The sequence below is a fragment of the Ischnura elegans genome, chromosome 8, assembly GCF_921293095.1.
Source record: "Ischnura elegans chromosome 8, ioIscEleg1.1, whole genome shotgun sequence".
In the NCBI taxonomy this organism is placed as follows: Eukaryota; Metazoa; Arthropoda; class Insecta; order Odonata; family Coenagrionidae; genus Ischnura; species Ischnura elegans.
The window spans coordinates 65,888,287-65,910,154 of record NC_060253.1 but is presented as its reverse complement, the minus strand read 5'-3'; the positions used below and the strand labels follow the sequence as shown (position 1 = coordinate 65,910,154).

Sequence of the window (21,868 nt, the reverse complement as noted above, 5' to 3'; positions counted from 1 at the left end):
CCAAAGCACCCCAGACCACCCCTGACCTCACCAATGCTACATTACATATTAGAGGAGACAGGTACATACTAAAGGGCATAGGCATGAAGTTAAAAACAACATCAGAAGCATTTCCACGTTTATTTGTAATTAAGGCCACTTTTTTAAGGGTCTATACATCCACCGCTGAAGAAATCTACTTAATGGATATGCAAGTTTTCACAAAATAATATATAGTTGGAGAGAAACGGCACAGCTTCCAAATGCTTAAAACTGTAATGGACAGGCATCTCCAATCTATCACTGCAATTCACTGTAACCTCCAAGCAAATTATGAAAGTTTGGGGAATCCCACAAAAATAAATAAGAATACACTCTGGACAGCAGCTAAATTTGTATATATACACAATATACAAATGTGGATAGCACTAAACAAGTCCACCGATCAGAGATTTTTTTTTCATACTCTACAAAGAATTACAGAATTCATAAATAAAAGAAAAATTTAACAAAGATTTCCGTAAGCAAACTCATGGTCCGAGGAGTCTTTACCCACATAGCACAATGGCTTGTTACAAACGAAATTCAACAAACATGGAACATAACTTGGTTGCTTGGTTCTGCAAAGGAATAATGCAACTTTAAACTGCTTTCCACCACTACTAGTCCCAAACTTCATCCCCACCCTAATACACTTGACAATAGCATTTACAAGGCCTCTTAGATAAGACTGCTTCATGTTTATTTGTTTCATTTTTAAGTACTTGGCTATCACAATCTCATTGACATCATTAAGAGCGAAGAAGTCCCTGTTCTTAGCACGTCACATCCACAACTCAATCAGCATTGACACATTTTTACAGTTTCACGAGGATTTAGTACCAACCTTAAGTTAACACCTACAACCAGAAGGCTACATGCCCCTAAAGCAATCCCTTTAAATGCAAAACCAGTTCACTACCAATGCTTTGAAGTCAAGGAGTAATTATTGCCACTTTCATACACAAAATAAGAATAGATTTGCATTATAAAAAAACCAAGCACTGAAGGTGTTTGCTCCAAAATAAGGGCTCCTGTTTAACAAGGCATTTCACTTACAGCTACATATATAATTAAGATCCCTTCCTCCTTCCCTCCCAGTGGGAATGTAGTTCAGATGACATGAGATTCTTAGTCTCCACTCTTTGTTTTACAAAACCACTCACCTTAATCTCACTAAATATCCAGGAAGCATTTACAGGCACCGTAAGAAGGAATATGTGCATTCTATGGCAGTCTAGACATTGAAAATTCATAGAAGCGTTTCCGAAAAAAGAACTGAAGGTAGGCAAGTCACACTCTTCCTCAAAACTTGGTGAGCCATATGACACTCTTAACCATACAATTTTATTGTTATTGATCTAAGGACATTATGAACGATTAAATTTTTGAATAAAAAAATGACATTTTGCAGGGTTGCCATCAAATAGACTTTTGGGACTCTGGATCATCCAATAGCAACTGCCAGAGTGAACAAAGATATTGGACATTTGACGAGGGTAGATTTATAATCCCTAATGGATGTCACGGCAGTCAGCAATGAATCCAATCAGGTTGAGTTGGAGAAATGGGGCGTATAGGGTTGAAGGGGAGGAAAATACAGAAGCTGGAGGTGAACGGATACCTTTCCACCGAGGGAGGAGATACGAGGGAGGCAGGTCGAGTGGTCAGATGTGGCGGCGGCATTGGCGTGGGGAATTTTCACAACAGGACACAAGCAACGTAACCGCCCCCCCAAATGTAACGTAATCATCTCTTGCCCACTACGAAGCACCAGTTTTTCTTTTCAAGTCACGGGTCTCACACCACTAGTTAGTCTGTGATGGATATCTGAGCAAAGCCTATTAAGGCTTTGTCATCAGGGTCTTCATTTTCTCCACAGCCCGAGTTCTGAAAATAAAAGATGACAAGTTGTAACTACAAAATTTCAGAAGACTTCCTTGAAAACGTCCTCTGCAGCATTCAGAGGACCCTTAAAATTTTGCATTTAAAAACTCTCTTCACAATTTCGAAAACTTTAAGAAATGATGAAACCTTGAGTATAGTGGAATGGGAGTCCCACTAAAACAGCTTGATGGATGATTATTATGACATTTTACTTTAACTTAATACTGGGCTGGCAAGGGAAACCATCAGGAATCAATGAGTGAAAATATGTATATCAAAAGCAGAAAAGATGCTCTGTGTTTACTTTACAGTCTATACTGCAGCAAATGAACACTGAAATATCGGTCTTCAATATCTAATATTTACTTCACATGAGATGAAAAGTGGTAAATATTTTTACGTATGTTCCCATTAGATCACGCAATAGAAGGAAAATGTTCACAACAATTTATTTGTTGTGAGCATTAAACCGCAGTACTTTTTACCAACACTGATATTTTCATACATGAGGTGACGAGAAGCCAAGGGGTATAAGTGATTTTTTTTCTTAAGTACAGAAATAAAGGTAAAGAAAACAATCAAGATAAACTAGATATTTAGTCAGTGTATTTGATTTAATACTCAAGGTCAGCAATGAACAGAGACTCACTCATATTGCTTGGCCAACAATTTTTGTGCATTTCCTCTATCAATGTCTGCACCTAACTCAGGTACCCCTTTTGCTAATAAGGGCGAAAATATGCAGTAGGAATGTTTCTGGACCCAGGAGACGAAAGCTGAAAATTTTCCTATGCAGGCGAATGAATGCCAAAAATATATGCTTCCCTGCTCTCCCATTCTATGTTGGTTGAAGGTTCGCGAAGTCTTAGTTTCGGGACCCAACACAGCAGGATTTAGGCCATACCCTCGAAATCTGGGAGCAGGTACCTGGACCCCTCATCTCATATTACCCCTCTTCATGGTAACGGACCACGGTCGCGTACAATAGCGTAGTTTCCTTCATCAAAGAAAACGAAAGGCATTGATTCGCTACCCAACTTTAGTGTATTCATAATATACAAATTATTTGGTTTCAGAAATCCCAGTTTAGACAAATGTTCATGGTCAATTTTAACCTCATTTGAAAAAGGCCAGATTGGCACCATGCGATGCCACTCCACGTGATGTCACTGGGACCTAGATGCTGCAGGTAACGCATGCATGAGGCACAGAGCTCAGAAAACATCTCTTAATATGTAATCACCTGTTAAAATTGCCTATGGTCGGAAAGTTTCCTCCATTTGATAGGGTATTAATGATCCACATTTAAGCCAAGTGCTACCTGCTAGCAGGGTACTCTGCTACCTGCTAGCAGCCTGCATCGTAGCGGTGCTCATAGCCTTGCTCCAAGGTGGCCTCACACGGCAACAGACGGAACCAGAATGACATCACATGGGCTTTTCCCATCATTCATAATGCATTATGCATTTTTTAAATTTTTCCTGAATTTAAAACGCATTTTTTAAATTTTTTCCTGAAACTGAAGCCTCAAAATTAGGGGGTACTATATTCAGAGGGGTACTATGTTCGTAGAAATACGGTATTTGTTACTTTCTCAAAAATTATCAACTAAGAATAGAATTCTTAATCGTTTGAGCAGCGTTTACAATTTTGAAACGTAATTATACCATAAATATTAACTTATATCTCAATTTCAGTATAAACATCAACATGGAAATTGTTGATGCATTAAATCTGTTAATATTGACCGTAGAGCTTTGTTCAAAATTTGACAATTCTCAGAATAATATGAGGAATTCAATTCGAAGTCTGCAATTTATGAGCAAGCAACAATTATCCATATAGCTAATTCATATAAACAAAGCATGAGTTGACCAATGCCACTAATGGAGTTATAAACCCAGAAAGGATGGAGCCCAACTACCCTAGGAGTCGGAGGTAATGTGTAGTCCCCTCTAGGAATGGTCAAAAAAGGTTGGTGCTGAGAGTGTGTGATTACATATCTGCAGGGTTGATAAAAATCATGATTAAAAAAATCACTTTTGTTGATTTTATTGATTTAAATCAGATTTTATTGATTTAAATGAGATTTTTATGATTCTCCATTCATCAAAAATTCAGTTATTTGCAAAACTAACTATTTAGGCAGCATATATTGGAGAATGATCGTTTGCAGAAACAATAAGAGGCAACATACTCTAAACTTAATACAACATTTAGTCAATCAGGGGAGAGAACTATGGAAATGCCAATGGTATCAAATTAAAAATTACACCAGCATAATATAAAGTTGCCATTGGAAGTATCAAATGTGCTATATTATGCGGTTCTAAAGCATATGGAGTTTAGAAAAATTCTGTAATTGCAATTTTGTATGGTGCCTACGCTTAGAAGTTAAATCAGAAAACATTTTTTTTTCAACGGATACACTAGTATTCTAACCAAAGCCATTTTTTTAAATTTTCATGTTACATGCATTCCTACAGTATCATTTCTATTTACCACCATTAGAGCAACCATTGTGCTGATAACTGTCGACGCATTGTATTAATTAAGAAATAAAAATCAAAATTATACACTTACAGCTTCCTTTTCTTGACTCTTTAAAAATCAAACATATAGATCACATTATGATTTAAATCAAAGTGATTTAAATCAATCAACCCTGCATATCTGCAAGACCCTCCTTACCGAATGTCATGCAAAAATGCAGAGTCCCTTGGGGGTCAGTCCAACAGTAATGCTAAGGAGAGAACTCCACTGTTTTGAAAGGGTTAATAAAACAAATCACTTGTACCCCATGGCTTCTCACCTCCTCAAGTAATATCTAAATTAACCATCAATTATCAAATTATAAATAATAACATCGACCAATATACTTTGTTGGAGATGTTCAGACAGGCTAATAAGTCACTTACACTCAAATACAGCCCCCCTATGTCATTTTCCCCAAATATATGAGAAAAAAGAGCGGTACTTGCATAAGTAGGGTACATAAGAATCATCACTTCACTCATACTAACCAATGGAAATGTTACAGCCCGACATGAAGGAGTTGTTTCAATGAGTTTCCTTAAACTTGCTGCAATCGCAACCATATCTCCGCCATCAACAAGACCTGCACCCACTAATTCCGACGCTATACCTTCTGGACTGTCCTTTCCAATCACAAACTCAAAACGAATGTCATTCAGCTCACGGCGACTATTCCTATTATTTGGAGAAAGGAAGAGAAAAACATTGAAACTTTACACAATAAAATCAATGCACATAAAAGGTTATGAACTTCACTATACACCTGAATAGAACAATAGCATATTCTCTAAAGGAAAAGATCTTACATTTAAAATTTGCTTGACTGCAGATGAAATATAAGGAACATGTGATGAAGGAAATGAAAGGTGAGAACTATGAGTATCCATAGGTTAGCAGCATTAAACCAAAATGAGGACTTTGTGCGTAGGTTTCCGCGGCGTTGTACAAGATGACTGCCAAGTTACGGGTTCTCCAGCCGCGTCTGTCGTTTATAGTAGACTACAGTTTTGAAAGCCATCCAGCTTTTGTCTTCAGGTCGAAGGTGAGAAGTGTTGATTTTTTGCCGCCTTATATAGCACTGCCCATCCTCCCCCTGTGTGCTGTTTGGTCAGTACTCTCTTCCACACGTTGCTGATTGGGTAGCCATTGTCCCCTCTAATATTTGGTGTTTTATGAATTTCTATTGCTCCCCCAGTCTGCCTTGGATAGTAGCGACTCTTTTTTGCCACTATTTTCCCTCAATCGAAATCAATTTTATGGCCCGCCCTACTCCATGCATGCTCTGCAATGGCTAACAAGTGCAGTTGTTTTTGATTAGTGGCTCTTACATGCTCCTTCATCCTTGTCGCCATTCCTCAGCATGTTTCTCCAACATATGATCTTCCGCAGGAACATGGCACTTTGTGCATGCCTTCACATAGTTCCTGTGAGATACAATCTTTTGCCCCAGGTACAATGGTTTGTATCTTGGTCACACAATTGAACCTTGTGACCACGTCATGCTTCCTTCGTATCAACAACCTGTGGAAGAGAGTACTGACCCAACAGCACACAGGCGGTGGACGGCCAGTGCTATATAAGGCGGCGAAAAATCAAAATTTCTCATCTTTGACCTGAAGACAAAAGCAGGATGGCTTTCACAACTGTAGTCAACTATAAACAACAGATGCGGCTTGGCAGTCATCAAAATGAGGACTGTTGATGGTAATAAGTATGAAAATGATCGAGTAGAATACAACTATTGCTACTAACTATGTACTTAAGTTGGCAAAATTTCCTGTATCACTTCGAAATTTCATTGTTTTTTGTTCATTCTAGTGATGGGTCAATTTGATTCCTTGATTCTTCTATTCTATGCCCAAAATTGAAATTGAAAATGAGTATTTACCAAGGTGAAAATTCGATTCATGTTCCAGTAATACTGCAACCCACAAACACAGTCATGCTTACAGAAGTGAGTTGAATGTTAAATCGTAAAAAAAAACACAGTCCCATAGTGGCATTGAAGATACATAAGTTTTCTAGGTGCACGACGCTGTCATCGACTTCTACTGACAAGGGGAGTGTCACAAAATTGGGTCTCAGATTTCAATCAAACTTTGTAGTTTTGTAGGTCATCGGGAGCAGTCCACGAATCACCCCGTATGGGGGTATATAACCCCTTAAATATAGTTTTAGCAAAAAATGCTGTTAAATATTTACAGACCTAATATATTCCCTAAGAAACATGCCACGACCAAGAATATAAAGCAGCCCGGTAGTTACAGTGTATCACCCAGAGGGTCCAGGATCGATTCTCGAAGTCGACAATTTTTTTATGTTTTGTTTATGCTTTACATTTTACAGAAGCAGCCTATTCAATCACTGAAAATTTTGTCTTTATGTGTGGAAATCTTTTTCTGAAATGTGGATCTGATCTCTGCTGTTTTTCATTTTTTTTCAAACAGAAGCCTACTTTCAATAATGTTATTTCCGTGTCCCAACACGAAATGTTTTACGTAGCACATGCATTGGGTTTCCTTTTACATTGCAATGTGGACTCATATACTTCTATTTCAAGCCTAATTTTTGGAGCCTAATAAATTAAAGCCTAATTTCAATAGTGTGGAATCATTTTCATATTGATCTTATATATAATCAAATTGCCGCATGTATCCTCTGACACGCAAGGTTTTCTCATGGTGGAACTTCAAAATCTAACTCAAATCTATTAAAACATTTTAATAAAAAAAAACCGCCTATGGCATCAGTATTGGTAGAATCAGAATCGAAATGTAAGGATTGGAATCACTAAAATTCAGGAATCGACCCATCCCTAGTTCATTCCCTTGAAAAATGCAATCAAAGTTCCACAGTAAGACAAGAGCTACATGCATAGCACAATAACATCCACACAAACCAGTATTCCAGCTCTCTCTGTCTTTAAGGTCCCAACCACTCCGCTTGATTCTTTACAATAAAGTTCCCGAAGAAATAAAAAATAGCAACTCACTCTCCGTATTTAAGAAGAAACTAAAACTTCTCCTAGCTGAAAAATGCTACTACAGTGTTAATGAATATCTGGAGGATGCATTGTAAGGTAATTTCCTAGATGGCCGTTACCCAGATGTTAAGCGAATTAGGCTGGGAGCCGTTGGAGACTCGGAGGCTGCGCGCTAGGCTTAGATTGCTTGAACAATTAAGAATGGATATCTTTAAGAGCGATACAGAGAACATAATCTTAGAGCCACACTATATTTCCAGGTCCGACAGAAGCGATAAATTAAGAGAGATTTTTTGCCGAACGGATAGATATGGGAATTCATTTTTCCCCCGAACAATAAAGGACTTTAATAAACGCTTGTCCCAACCTCGTTAGAGCACTTCTTTTTTTTTTTTTTTAATAGCTGTAAACGGCTGGTGTCCTAACACCCCCTGCCACACGCCTTTTAGGCGGCTTGCGGGGTATTATGTAGATGTAGAATTGCCTATTTTTTTCCATGCTTCTGTTAGTATTTATTAACCCCCTGGAAGCTGTTTTGATGTTGTACATAACATAGTTAAATGATTATCTTGGGAATTCCCAAGAATCTTATCCTGGTAATTTCAATATTCATGAATTTATATCATTGTTTATAAATTTTATATGTACTTGACTTTAGCCTTGCAGATGTGGGTACTGCCAATGGTGAAATAAATTTATTTCGTCAATAAATAAAATAAAATACACTTATAACACTTGCCTCATCCTGAGTACTAGATTGATTGGGGCAGCTTCATACATAGCAGCGGACTCTGACTCCAAGACACCAGGGGCAGATGCTACAGCCTGAGGCTGCATGTAAGGCTGCTGTTGCTGGGGCTGAGCCGTTTGCTGTGCTTGCCTCTGCTTTGGGGTTCCTGGAGCCTTCGGCGTCATGATGGGCGTTCCTTGCTTCTGTGCCATGTGGGCTGGTGAATGGTGATCATCTCCGAGGACACCAGGGACTCCTTGTACACTTCCGGTGTCCGTTGTCTCCGTTGGATCCTTTTCACTACCTGACGATCCTCCTCCCTCAATGTTGTTCATTGGCTTTTCCTTGTCATACTGCCAAAAGAGAGCAACTCATATCAGTACATATGAAAAGGGAAAACTTTATACAAGTTCCTTCAAATTTGTAAAAATAATAAGTGATATTTGATTCTCCAAATTTTTCCCCGTTCCTTCTCCATGCTAGCCATGCATCTCAATATTACAATGGCAGCCTTTCAATTTCCCAACTTCAGACCACAATATGTCTCCTAGATGACAGAGACATTTCCAAGGTGAAAAATCAAGTTTAATCTCAGATATAAACAACAACATATATGGAGGGAGATCAATGATAAACACCAAACAAATTTCAGAAATGTCTCATAAGTCTCTTACATTTCATTGTTATGCAGCAAGAACTATTTCCAGGTGAGGCATTTGTAAAAAAATTTGAAAACTGCTTCTGCCTCACCATGTACAGTGAAACCTCTATTTTACACTTTTGAATGGACCACTTACAAAAAGTGCAAAATTGAGGATATTGTAAAATAGAGTATCATTATTTAATGGCGGTATTGTTTGGGACCTGATAAAAATGGTGCAAAATCGGGGAAAATGTATAATGGGGGAATGTAAAATCGAGGTTTAACTGTATCTCAAAACATGAAAGTGTAGCCAAATCAACAATAGATAAATATGTATGTATTGCTTGCATAATTATCATAAAAAATACAATCACATTATGCTGTACAAGGTTACAACAAATACCACGATGAAGTTTACTTCATTAGGGTGGCTGAATGTGTACCAAACCCCCACGCATAGTAAAGAAAGGTTCATGAATTACAGCAGAAGAATGGAAATCAGGTACCCTCAAGGATATGCAAGAAAAGTAGATGATGAGCTAGGGAATAAATCATAGATAAGCAGATTGAACGAAAGTAAACACTAGTACAAAATAAAAATGTACAACATTGTTTTACAACCTTCACCACATACACCCACAATCTGATACCACCACCACAAGGCACGGATGCAAAGCCACAGAAAGCCAAAAATGGTGCATTGAAAAATTTCTAGTTATATTAATGCCAACAGTCATGCCATTGCATTACTATTAGCCATGACCATTTTTGTATAACAAATTTGTATCTCCAAAATTGTGGTAAATATTGCAGAGATAATTCTCAAAGTCATTGTAAACTACAATTAAACCTACAATAAGGAGTAAAATTTGAACCCATATCCATAACCTTAGTGCCACACATATGTGATAAATTAATAATTTTAATAATGTAGGAGAGTCAAGATGCTAATATAACTTCATAGAAACTTGAGTAATTGATTTGATCACAAGAAATTCACCGTACACATTTTTTTACACATTAATATATTCCTAAAAATACATTCCACTACAGCATGCATCCAAAACAAATTTAAAAGGTGATAACAAGTACATATATTTTTACCAATTCAATATATTTCAACGGACAGAGCGCCAAAGAGACACACTAACACAAAATACGTGATAACTGAGGACAAGGAGGAACAAATGAAGGAAAAACAGAAGATCAACAGAGATTAAATAATGTAATATTTACATGTTTCGTGAAATCCACCCAGGAGAGATTATTAGATCAAAAGTTCATGGAGGGCCAGAAAGAGATTTCAGAAGGATGTTTTTACTAGAGATGGGTCGAATAGCAGATTTCTCGAATTCGAATATCGAATTCGAATATTAAATCATTGCTCGAATATTCGAATACCTCGAATTTCGAATACCTCGAATACTAAATGATGAATGCTGGTATGTTTGACTCGGTTGCCTATGCAGCAGGCAACACAAGATTTTGGGGAGTAATTTTGATTTCCTTTAAATGATTCGAACAGGAATTTAGCTGATTAATGAATATTTTAATTTTATGGAAACAATTGGGCATATAATTAATTCAACTAACATCGCTTTACCCTCACTCCTGCTGCCAAGTGCTAGCTGACAATCTGAGGCAATTTGCAAAATACAAGCTCTTTTCCACCGGATTTTCTTCAATTATTTTGTTAGTTATTATTATTAGTCCACCTTTGGGAGTTCTCACGAGATAAGAAGATGAATTGGAATTGCTATCAGGGAGAAACCAAATATCCTGAGAAAATATCCCTTCCTCTGGGACTGTAACAATAAAGATTTATAGCACCACTCATAAATTGTAACTTTATATATGTTTTCGGAAAAAAATACGGCATCAACTCCCGAGAAGCTCTGCTGCTCATATCGAGTTTCGCCAGAATGCTAAGTCTCCGTCGTATTTTGATATTTATTTCTTTGCGTAAAATGCTTAAATAAACTCAGAAATACGTCGTGTTTGGTCTTATTCTTTTTGAAATTACGCGCACATTACTAATATTTCAATTGAATAAAGGTGTAACATCAATTGACGAAAGTCATTCTTAGACACCTTTTGTGCTAATAGATGACTCATGCAGCGGTTGACCTCCACAGAAATGGGGAACTTCGAAGCTGGTAGGAAAAAAAGGTCAGTGGGGGAGAAAAGGGTGGGGCCCGAAAGACGTTTCTATTGTTCTCGTGTAACTTGGTATTTTTTCGAAGCTAAGGTCTTCGTAATATGATCCCTGCGCGAACTGTGACCGGATCTAGGGAAATGCGCTAATGTAAGTATCCCACGTTACTCACACAGCTGTTGACCTCCAGAAATGGGGAACTTCGAAGCAGGTAGCCAGAAAAAGGTCAGTGGGTGAGAAAAGGGGGGAGGGCGTGAAACACGTTTTTATTGTTCTCGTAACTCGATATTTTTTTCGAAGCAGGGGTCTTCGTAATGCGATCCCTGCGCGATCTGGGACCTTTTGTTTGATTTCGGAGAAGAGGAAAGCGTCAGAGTGGTTGAGGTAAGTGCTGAATGGAGGGGGATAGCGGATCGTGGGAAATGACCTAAGGTTGCTATCCCACGGCACTGAGGTTCTCCTGGTGGGGGGAATCGGGGATTTTCGGATTTTTTCACCCGACCATTTTCGGTTCCCCTCGTCGTACTCTTTTCACCGCTAAAATCCACGAATTTGATGTAATTCGTCAACTTGCGTAAAACGGCGCTGCGAGAACTAAACGACTAGAGTTCTCTTCATTTTTCCGAGTCAACTACCAACGACGTGCGTGCGACAGTGTATGACGCGAAATTCAAAGTATTCGAGGTATTCGAGGCGGTACTTTTCGCATAACTATTCGAAACCTCGAATATCGAATACTTTCTAATATTCGAGGTATTCGAGTATTCGCGGATACTATTCGCACATCTCTAGTTTTTACACGATGACACAAAGTTGGGTAAAAAGAGTTTGATTGTCGATACATACGTGGGATGACAATTACTGTTGATATTATTCAATTTTGTTCTAGATGAAAATTTTGACTTGGAAACTTAGTGGACAATGCACAGGAGATCAAACATTTTCTAGACTTAATTGCAATGAAAACTGCTGAATTAGGCCATACTACCTGCACCACCTTACTCTAAAAAGGAAATATATACATGAAATAACAATAACATTAAATTATTACAAGGTAATTACACCATTATAAATTACAATAAAATCAAGACACTATACAGAGGGTCATAAGAATCCAGCAGGTCAAGGAAACCGTACACCACCAAGTATTACATACAATGCAAAATTTCTGCAAATAACTCACATCATCGTCAGAGGATCCGTCACCATCTTCTTCTGATGACCACACCCACTCCCCTGTGACTGTTCGATGCAATCGGCCAGAAGTACCGGGCTGCCTCTTTGCCGCCTAAATATTTATTATTTAAGGACTTACTCAAAGCAATGATGTAACTACCAAAGTTGGAAACATTTACATGAGAAAGCACAGAGAAAAAATATTTCATCCTTAAGAAAGCTTACGTTAACAGTGACTCTGAAGAGCTTTCAGAAAAAGGTTTTCATCATGTGTTCAAATACGTTTTTCAAAACTTTCCATGAGCAAAATACCTTCATGGGCTCTTTCTTGAAATCGTCACCAAAAGACAAAAAAATCAACTATTAACTAAAAAAGGCAATTAGAAATGAGTTCATATTAAATTTCATGCCATCACAAGCAAGCAGGAGAAGAGTATATAAACAAAAGACAAAAACTACCTACTAATTCAATTTGCTATAAAAAATAAAACTCTGCAATTGTAATCATTAAACTTAACACATTTTTACTGAAAAGAACAAAGAAGCTAATATCAACTCAATGGTATTTTATCAAAAAAATGTTTCTACAGGATAAAAATGTAATGAAGAACAGAATCACTGAGACATGCATTCTACTTTCCAGTACGTTGAAATATTTTTCTCTTTCTGTAAGCCTACAAAGATTATTTATAAGGCATTTATTCCTTTCCATTAAACATTTGTATCAGTTTTCAATAATTTTCTACATAGGTACTGCTTAACCAATATGAACACACCACCTTGGTCCACCTCAGCATTTAATTCTCTTCTCCACCTAAATTTACTCCAAACCCATTCATATTCTTATTCATATATTCTAAGGCCCAAACCATTAGATTAAAAGTATTTTTGGTCTGAAGGAGAGTAACAACATATGGGCTATTGAAAAAATTAAAAATATCCAACCCTAAATGTACCAAATACACTTATTGGCTGACTTTGACACTAGAATGACCGGGGTAATCTGCACACCTATAATGACAGCCAGTGGTCAATTGACCGTTTGCCCTTTCCTTGCACTATTTCAATTGGTTTCCCTCCATATTTTTACCTAATGAGTGTAGAGGTGTTCCAATTATATATTATGGTTTGATGTAGTGTTGGGAAAAAAATTGAACATTGCAAAATAACATTAATTACACCAAAAAAGTTGTATTGTAAAATAAAAATGTGTCTAACCCCCTATGAAAAAATTGTATAAACCTGTTTCAAATTTTTAAACATTCTTATACATTACCATGGCAATGTGAAAAAAATTTGAAACAGGTTTATACAATGTCGTCTCCATGTTTCTGGGTGCCACCGCGTGGATTTTTTTTGTGACGACAGGACAGTTTCTACAGTATTCCAACCGGCGTCTTCAGGTCGATGAAGACGCCGGTTGGAATACCGGACAAAGTGTCCTGTCGTCACAAAGAAAATCCACGCGGTGAAACGCAGAAACATAGAGATATCATCTACACAACACCGCGGAAAACTAGGCATCAGGTTATACAATTTTTTCATAGGGGACTTGCATAGTTAAAAAATAATACGTCATGTGTTTCAAAACACAAGAAGCATTTCAAAACACATTATTTTCTGCAGTTTTCTTGGTTAAAAACATATATGAGGAAAAAAAATCAAATAAGAGTATTAAAATAAAGCACAACGAATTCGACCTCAAGGTATGCATTTCATTACTCTCTTAGCAAGTTTGCAAATTTTCTGACTATGTTCACAGCGTTCACACATGTGTTTGCGAGACAAACATCAATGGTTGGAAATATCCATGATAGTTTATAAGACACTGATAACGATCACCAGAAATGCCTCTGAGTGGCATACCGCATCCATTTCTGGGATGATGAAACAACAAACACCTTGGTGCATCAACTGATGAAAATTTCAACTGTTATAATCTAGGAAAATTGTTTACGCTTTGTCGCATTTGAAATAAATTTCATTTTTCCGATCAGCTGAGCACAAAAAAGTTTTCACCGAATTTGTTAAAAAAATATAGTTTAAATTGGATGATCTAAGAGAATATCACCAGTTCTAGTGAGCGGGATGACCACAGTGTGGACTGAACTACAGGAATGGGTGACTGCAGCATCTATGACGAGAATGTGACTGGCATGCAAGTTGTAACATGTTGCCAAAAGGACATTCCCCAGATGCTCATGAGCAGCCCAAAGGCAACGCAGTGCGCAGGAGAAGCGGAGGTGCGGCAGTGCCTGGCTTGGTTGGCAGCAGCTATGCACGAATCCAACAATGAATTGAATGAACTAAATGAATGTTCATCACTGTCCATAGAATGCTTAGTAGGCTTAGTACATAGCAACTTTTTACGATGCAGCATACCTTGGTTTTGCTTAAGTGTCTCTCCTTCTCATAAACTGTAAAATCATTCGTAAAAACTGTTTTAAAGACATGAGAGTCAAACTTGAGTAATTTTTCATGTGTAGTAAGTGCACACTATGGTATTTGACGAAATTAACACAAATTATCGGCAAAGAGAGCTAAATTATGGTACAAAATTTAAAAACGGTCAATTGACTGCTCACCGTCATTCTAGGTAAAAGCTGACATTTTTAAGGGCATAAATTCCCCCCCCCTTAAAAAAAATTCATTTTCAGATTATTTGTTCTAAAATTTTAAAATTCAAAAAATCTCAGCATTATTGATCGGAAAATAATGAAATGGTCCGCGAAAGAAAAATGCAAAAGGTCGATTGACTGCCCCTGGTCTTTCTCGAGTTAATAGTTTAAAATTTGGCTCATGCCAAAATTTTAAACTATTAAAATCTGCCATTAAATGAATACTAAATTCATAAATGATGAACCAATATTTTTCAAAATCCCATAAGAATACAAGCAAATAAGTTTCATTTAGAAATACATACAATCTAAACGAGAAGTGGAAATGAATTTAGTATGCTTCACTGGTAAGAAAATTTGCCTAAGACGGCATAATACTATCAATCAGGTACAGTGAGTCCTCGTTTAACGTCACTTACCGTCCCTGAAAAATGTGACGATAAACGAAATGACGTTAATCGAAACATAATATCCCATAAGAAACAATGTAAAAAGTGAATATCGGCTCCTATACCTCACAATTCCTACGCGAAAAAATTTTAGCGTATCCTATCAGGGGCATTTTTTACGATGGGAATGCCAAGCTATGGCATAAATACGAGTTCCTGTCTTCATGGACGACAATACCAGCAGTGACGTAAACCCTTCTCCATTTTTGTATCTTCCTGCATTTGGTTTTCGGCTACGCTACGGTGGTCGACTAGGCGAGCGTCGCCTGAGTATCATCATCGCTGAAACATCGTAGCAGTTACAGGAACCAAAATTATTGTGAACACGGTGAAAAAAGTGACGACAAACACTCCGAGTTCTACACGGAAAAATGCCTCTATATCACTTTTTAGGTTCCTGAAAACCATTATGTCAAGTAAAACCTTGTGCACCTACATAAGAATTCATTTAGCAGAAAATTTGCTAAAACCGTAATCGCAATTATCAATAAACAACATCGTTTTACACTTTGTATAGACTGACTATATTACCGCCCACACAACGAACAACCTGCAACGCCTGCCGCTTCGCCTTTTTTTTCCCCCGCGAAATTTAAAATACTTGACGTTATCGCAAAGCAAAGGTGCGATAAACGAATGACGATCTCAAAATTTTCGTGACGTTATTGCGAAATGACGTTAAACGGGGTGACGTAGAACGAGGACTCACTGTACCTAAATACATAGTATGAATATTTTTGTAGTATTTTATCTTGAACCATTCACACACATTAGCCTAGAAACTTCATAGTTTTGGGCGTATGTTTGTAAGGCAAATCATAAAGTAATTCAAATTAAACCAAAGAAAATTGGTGAGTGCAGAATCAATGCATAGATTTGACTAAGATACATTTTGTGGAATCTTTTATTCATGAGAGGTGAAATTTTGATTACATATCCACATCTTGGTTATCTTTTTGGTATCTTATGTTATGTTATATCTTGGATATCTCTCTGGTTATCTATGTTTTACCCATTTGGTTACCAACACCCCATTTTTAGAGACACCAAGTTTTTATGAGCTGCAATAATACGAAAATTACCTGTTCCAGCTAAATTTGCTTCTAAGGTCTTTTCCTTAATTCCCACAAGAATTGTATGATACTTGTCTTTTAAGCACATGAATTTTTAACAGAATTTCACGCGTTAATAAAGGTATATTAAGTGGAATAAATGATCTCATTGGTAAAATTAGTCAGCAAAATGAAAAGTAGACGTTACCCATATCTCCATAGCAGCCATGCAAGCTTATTCTGTTCTTTGTCGGTTCCTAGTTATGACACTTCAACTTCTGATCATCAAGCTCTAACTCCCAACCATTGGGAAGATGTATATATCACAATATTTTATGTTTTCCTCTGCATATTACATTTTTGCAGCCTCAAGCCCTAGGGTGAATATCCTATTTCCCTGGACTAAAATTGCAATAAACTGAATTTGACAATAGAGATTCATTGTCAGCTTTTGACCACTAACTTTTTAGAAGTTGATTGCATTGTTTCAGGAAAGTTACTAATCACAAAAACCTACACTTTCCTTCTCACAATAAAAAAATTTGAAAAAATGTGCCAGCTTCATTAGTTAATTCAGGTCAATGTACCAAGGAATCTAATGTACCCATAGAATCCATGCCATTCATTGAAAATGCCATTCACTCACCAATTTCCACTTCCCTTTAAAGTATCCCGAGGATTATAGATAATTACCAAAATGCTAGCAAAGGGTCACCTAAACATACATACTAGAAACATTATCACTAGTGCATCTACAATAAATTGAATAGCTTTGAAAGAAATGCATTGTCATATTCATGCTGATCTAAAATAATGAAAATATTTTACAAATAGGTACTTGAGCAGCATTGCATGAAATTTCCAAGTTCTATCAATTTACTCTATGCACTCAGTTCTCTAAATCTAACAGGCTGATTACCACCCTACTACAATCATTTCACACAGACCTGTTTCAACTATTTATAAGTCAACAGCATAATTTCAACATGTATTCTCCACATGAAGTTGGATAACTTTATTGCAAATTGCTAAAAAGTAGGAAAAGATATAAAGGATGTAAGTTGAGGGGAATCATAGCTGAAATAATCAATTTTCCTGCATTTCTATGTCAGACTTGCAAACTTTCCTTATGATGGAACACTTTTTCTCTCTTACTAATTACAGCTCTCATTCACACTGAATTCAGCTACATATGCAATCTCTGGCATCTAAGCTAGTTTAGACTAAATAGTAAGCATCACAATATGAGAACTGAAAAAGAAATGAGCCAGCACATTGCAGTGAAGCAGAGTTAGATAAACTAAATGAAAGATGTCTAAAGAGTCTATTGGACACGAAATCTATAAGAGATAGAATTGACAGGTGGAAAATTTTATGGAAGTCAATTAATTGGTAAGACAATAACTTCCACTGCTTTTTTTTAGTATCAACAGCTCAATAATTTTTTGAATAAAGAAAACAACTATTCAGAATAATAATGAAGCATGAATACTTGAGGATAGTAAGATTTTCAATGGGATTTTATAAACATTTAACTATCTTTTTGGGAAAATAAATAATTCAAAATAAAATCATAAGCACAAATACATGGATATTGGCTAGAGCATTAGCACAACATTCTCACAGAAATTCCTAAAACGACTACATTATTATTGAAAACAGCAAAGCTTTTTATATGGCAATCTACAAGAAGCACAATATTAGTGGCTAATCAGCTATTTTTTTATAACAAAAAAAGGTTTTAAGGGAATATTTCTCAAAGGAGTAACAATACAAATACAAATATTGTCCATGCAATGCAAACTTTGAAACAATATTCATTCATACCTTCTGAACTCTGGTTTCAAGACTAGGACCCATCGCCACCAACGTTTGCTGTAGATACCGTCTGTCCTTTGCCTTCTTGAAGAACGGATGTCTCAAAAGTTCTGTGGCAGTGGGTCTGCAGAAAATTTACTTAATTATGCACAGTAAAAGAATGTCTTCAACAATTGAGGTAATTAAAAGTTTTATAATAATTATTTTAGCATTAAATTATTTTCAGATGGAGAACTAGAAACAAGCAACAAGCCTTCACTATCCAACAATAAAAACCATTATAAAAACTACAGATGGCAATTTTTACACTTTAATACACAACAACAAACCATAGTTTCGACATTCTATGTCATTAAAAGGAGAAAACTTTTCCTTGAAAATGACTTAGAATGTCAAAACCATGGTAGGGAGTTGAGTTTTGTATCAAAGTGTGGAAATTACCATTCGTAGTTTATATATTATGTATCATGGATATATCGCACTTCCACCAAGTCAAGCATGAAACAATTTTATGCGTTCACAATTCAAATTTTTAAAAATTATGAAGCTCAGCTTAGCAACTTTCAAGCTAGATAATTCCAGCAAGTACAAGGTATATCCATAAAGTAAGGGCCGTTTGCTTAACTTAAATATGGGCACCACAGAACACAGTTTTACTCCTGCAGCGCTATCCACTGATTCATTGAGAAGCTATTGCAGCATTTGTTTTGTTTCATAAGTCGTTTGCTTGTCCGTACATTCAAACAACTATGTCCGCAACAATCGATGATCCTGCATTCTGTCATACAATTCTTGAATGGAAACGGATTGTCAGCAACTTAAATTCACCCGAAGTTACGTCCAGTTTACGGACCAACAGTTATGAGCGAAGGAAACGTAAGACAATGGTGCCGTGCAACCAACTTGAAACGGTGGCTTAGAGGACAATGTTTTGAAACTGAAGAGGAACTCAAGAACGTCACAGTCAATTGGTTCAGCTCTCAGGCGGCAAACTTGTAGGCAGAGGGGTTAAAGAAGATGGTGCAGCGGCATGAAAAATGCTTTGAAGTGAATGGCAATTATGTTGAGAAGTGAAGTAGGTTTGTAACTAACTAATGGTGCCAATAAAATGAATACAGTGAGTCCTCGTTCTACGCCACCCCGTTCAACGTCATTTCGCGATAACGTCACGAAAATTTTGAGACCGTCATTCGTTTATCGCACCTTTGCTTCGCGATAACGTCAGGTCTTTTAAATTTCGCGCGAGAAAAAATGCGAAGCGGCGGGCGTTGCAGGTTGTTCGTTTTGTGGGCGGTAATACAGTCAGTCTAAACGAAGTGTAAAACGGTGTGTTTATTGTCAATTTCGATTACGTTTATAGCAAATTTTCTGCAAAATGAATTCTTAGGTAGGTGCCCAAATGTTAAGTGCGTAAATGTCAAGTAAAGTTTTAGCAAATTTTACTTGACATAACGGTTTTCTGGAACCTGAAAAGTGATTTCTAGGAATTTTTCCGTGTAGAACTCTGAGTATTTGTCGTCACTTTTTCGCCGTGTCCTCAATAATCTTGGTTCCTGTAACTGCGGCGATGTTTCAGCGATGATGATGCCCAGGTGACCACCATAGCGAAGCCGAAAAAACAAACCCGGGAAGATACAAAAATGGAGAAGGATGTACGTCGCTGCTGGTATTGCCGTCAATGAAGACAGGGACTCGTGTTTATGCCATAGTTTGGCATTCCCATCGTAAGAAATGGCCCAAATATGATACGCTAAAATTTTTTCGCGTAGGAATTGTGAGGTCTAGGAGCCGATATTCACTTTTTACATTGTTTCTTATGGGATATTGTGCTTCGATTAACGTCATTTCGTTTATCGTCACATTTTTCAGGAACGGTAAGTGACGTTAAACGAGGACTCACTGTATACTTTTTACTGTGACCAAACGGACCTTACTTTGTGAATATGCCTTGCAAGCACCTTCAATATACCAAAAGTCTCATATGGAAGCAAAGACGAATTGAAATTAACCCTATTAGTGCCAGCCAATTTTTCCCGGTTTTGCTGAGGAATGCCAGGGCTTTTTTGGTGAATTTGTAGGTTTGCACTAAAAAATTCACAGAAAGCCTAATATGCATTTTCAGAAGCCTATACCATTTTTCTGAACTGAAGGCGGCTGACCTTGAGCGTGCTCGCAACCCACCCACTCTTCTAGCCAATCACAGAAGAGCGACAGGAGAAAGTGTGGAAGAGCCCGCAGTCTCTCTCTGAACTCCGAGCAGTGAACGTCGCTCTCCAGCTGGCAGTGTTGCCAAGCCTAATCTTTGAAGATCACTTTGGCGCTCGTTCTGCCGCCCCTGAAAGTACCGTTACTCCCAAGGCTGGCAACGCCGGTCGGCCGGATGGAGGGGGGCGTAGGGGAAAAGGGAAGGGGATGGAGGGGAACGGAGAATTGGAAGGGGCAGTGCTTCTGATTGGCTACTTGCTATTTTCCACCCAGCCGCCTTCAGTTCAGAAAAATGGTATTATATGTATTTTCACTATTATTTTACTTTGATCCCAAAACTTATGGGTATGTTAAAGCATGACAGATGCTAAAAAATAGTTACCGCAGGTACATGAAACACAAAAATAAAAAGGCTTGAGAGGAAAAAAACCGGCCGATAGATCGGCTCTTGGTTCTCTTAACACATACCCCCCGGGCCGATGGATCGGCCCGGGGGGTATGTGTTAAGATCGGCCCGCTGGCACTATAAGGGTTAAGTTTCTACCTCAACGAAAGGAAAAAACCATATTTTCACAAATATAAGATGAACACAATTCTACTAAAAAATTATCTCTTTGGTAAAATGAAACATTAATGATACTCATGCTACATGCAGTTACATACGCTTTATGAAAAAAAATATTTCTAATCTTTTCATGCAAGGAAATAATTACATTATTCCTCTTTCTCTAAATAAACCACAATAACAAAAATTGCAATGCTCACTAACAAAATGAATATATATTAAATTTGAAATATTTTTTTCATATAGCATACGTAACTTTGATATTCATGTACTTTTCTACACCTCAGAAATGGAAATCAACCTTTCGGACATTTAAAAAATGAAATGACGGGAAAATTTTTATTTTAAAATGCTATTTGTAATGCAAGGACATTGTTCTCTCATTAAAAAATACTATGAAATGTACCAATCAAATATTTTTCCCATGACAAGATGAAGAAGACAACCCTTTCACTATTATCATAGTTTTTCGAGTGTTCTCCTTCACTCTTCCGATTGTAGAAGCTAAATGTTTATGTTTAGACGAACTTTTATGATTCATTGTTGAAGTCAAATAAACAATGAGTAAAATGATATTTGACACGATCCCATGGAGCTTCAGCAGAATTTCATGCAAGTGCTTAAAGTTCAGCATTCTACCTTTTTTGAGCTGATAGTAGTTTTGTCATATTTCCTGGCACATGCAAGTGAATGATATGCAGATGATATTAGAAATTCATGAATTGGTTTCCTTTTGCTATTCAATACCTCCACTGCAAAACCACTCAACAATTGCCCACTAAATAAAATCTACTCATCTAGGAGTCCGCCAATACGAATGCGCTCAGCTGACAATAGCCAGAGCATAAACGCTCACTTCCGAAGCTGGAGATTGGAGGTGAGCGGCTATGCTCCGGGTATTGTCAGCTGAGCACATTCGTATTGTCGGGCTTCCAGATGAGCAGATTTGATTTGGTGGGCGGTTGTTGAGTGGTTATGCAGTGGAGGTATTGCATTACTCTAAAAAGTAAGGTGATATCCTTTTAAATAGAGGT

The 21,868-nt window shown here is 37.3% G+C and overlaps 1 protein-coding gene across 4 annotated transcripts in view; it reads right to left on the bottom strand.

Moving 5' to 3' along the window:
* Positions 1–101: 101 nt before the first annotated feature.
* LOC124164563 (serine/threonine-protein kinase OSR1) overlaps positions 102–21,868 on the bottom strand; it is a 234,139-nt gene continuing 212,372 nt past the window's right edge. For 3 of the 4 annotated variants that reach the window (XM_046541933.1, XM_046541936.1, XM_046541935.1), the window contains 5 exons: positions 18,074–18,188; positions 12,135–12,239; positions 8,163–8,506; positions 4,929–5,115; positions 102–1,908 (listed from right to left, as the gene is read on the bottom strand). In XM_046541933.1, coding sequence (XP_046397889.1) covers positions 1,831–1,908; positions 4,929–5,115; positions 8,163–8,506; positions 12,135–12,239; positions 18,074–18,188 — 829 coding nt within the window. In that variant the 3' untranslated portion in view covers positions 102–1,830. The remainder of the gene's footprint in view (positions 1,909–4,928; positions 5,116–8,162; positions 8,507–12,134; positions 12,240–18,073; positions 18,189–21,868) is intronic. The other variant, XM_046541934.1, reaches the window with a different exon arrangement.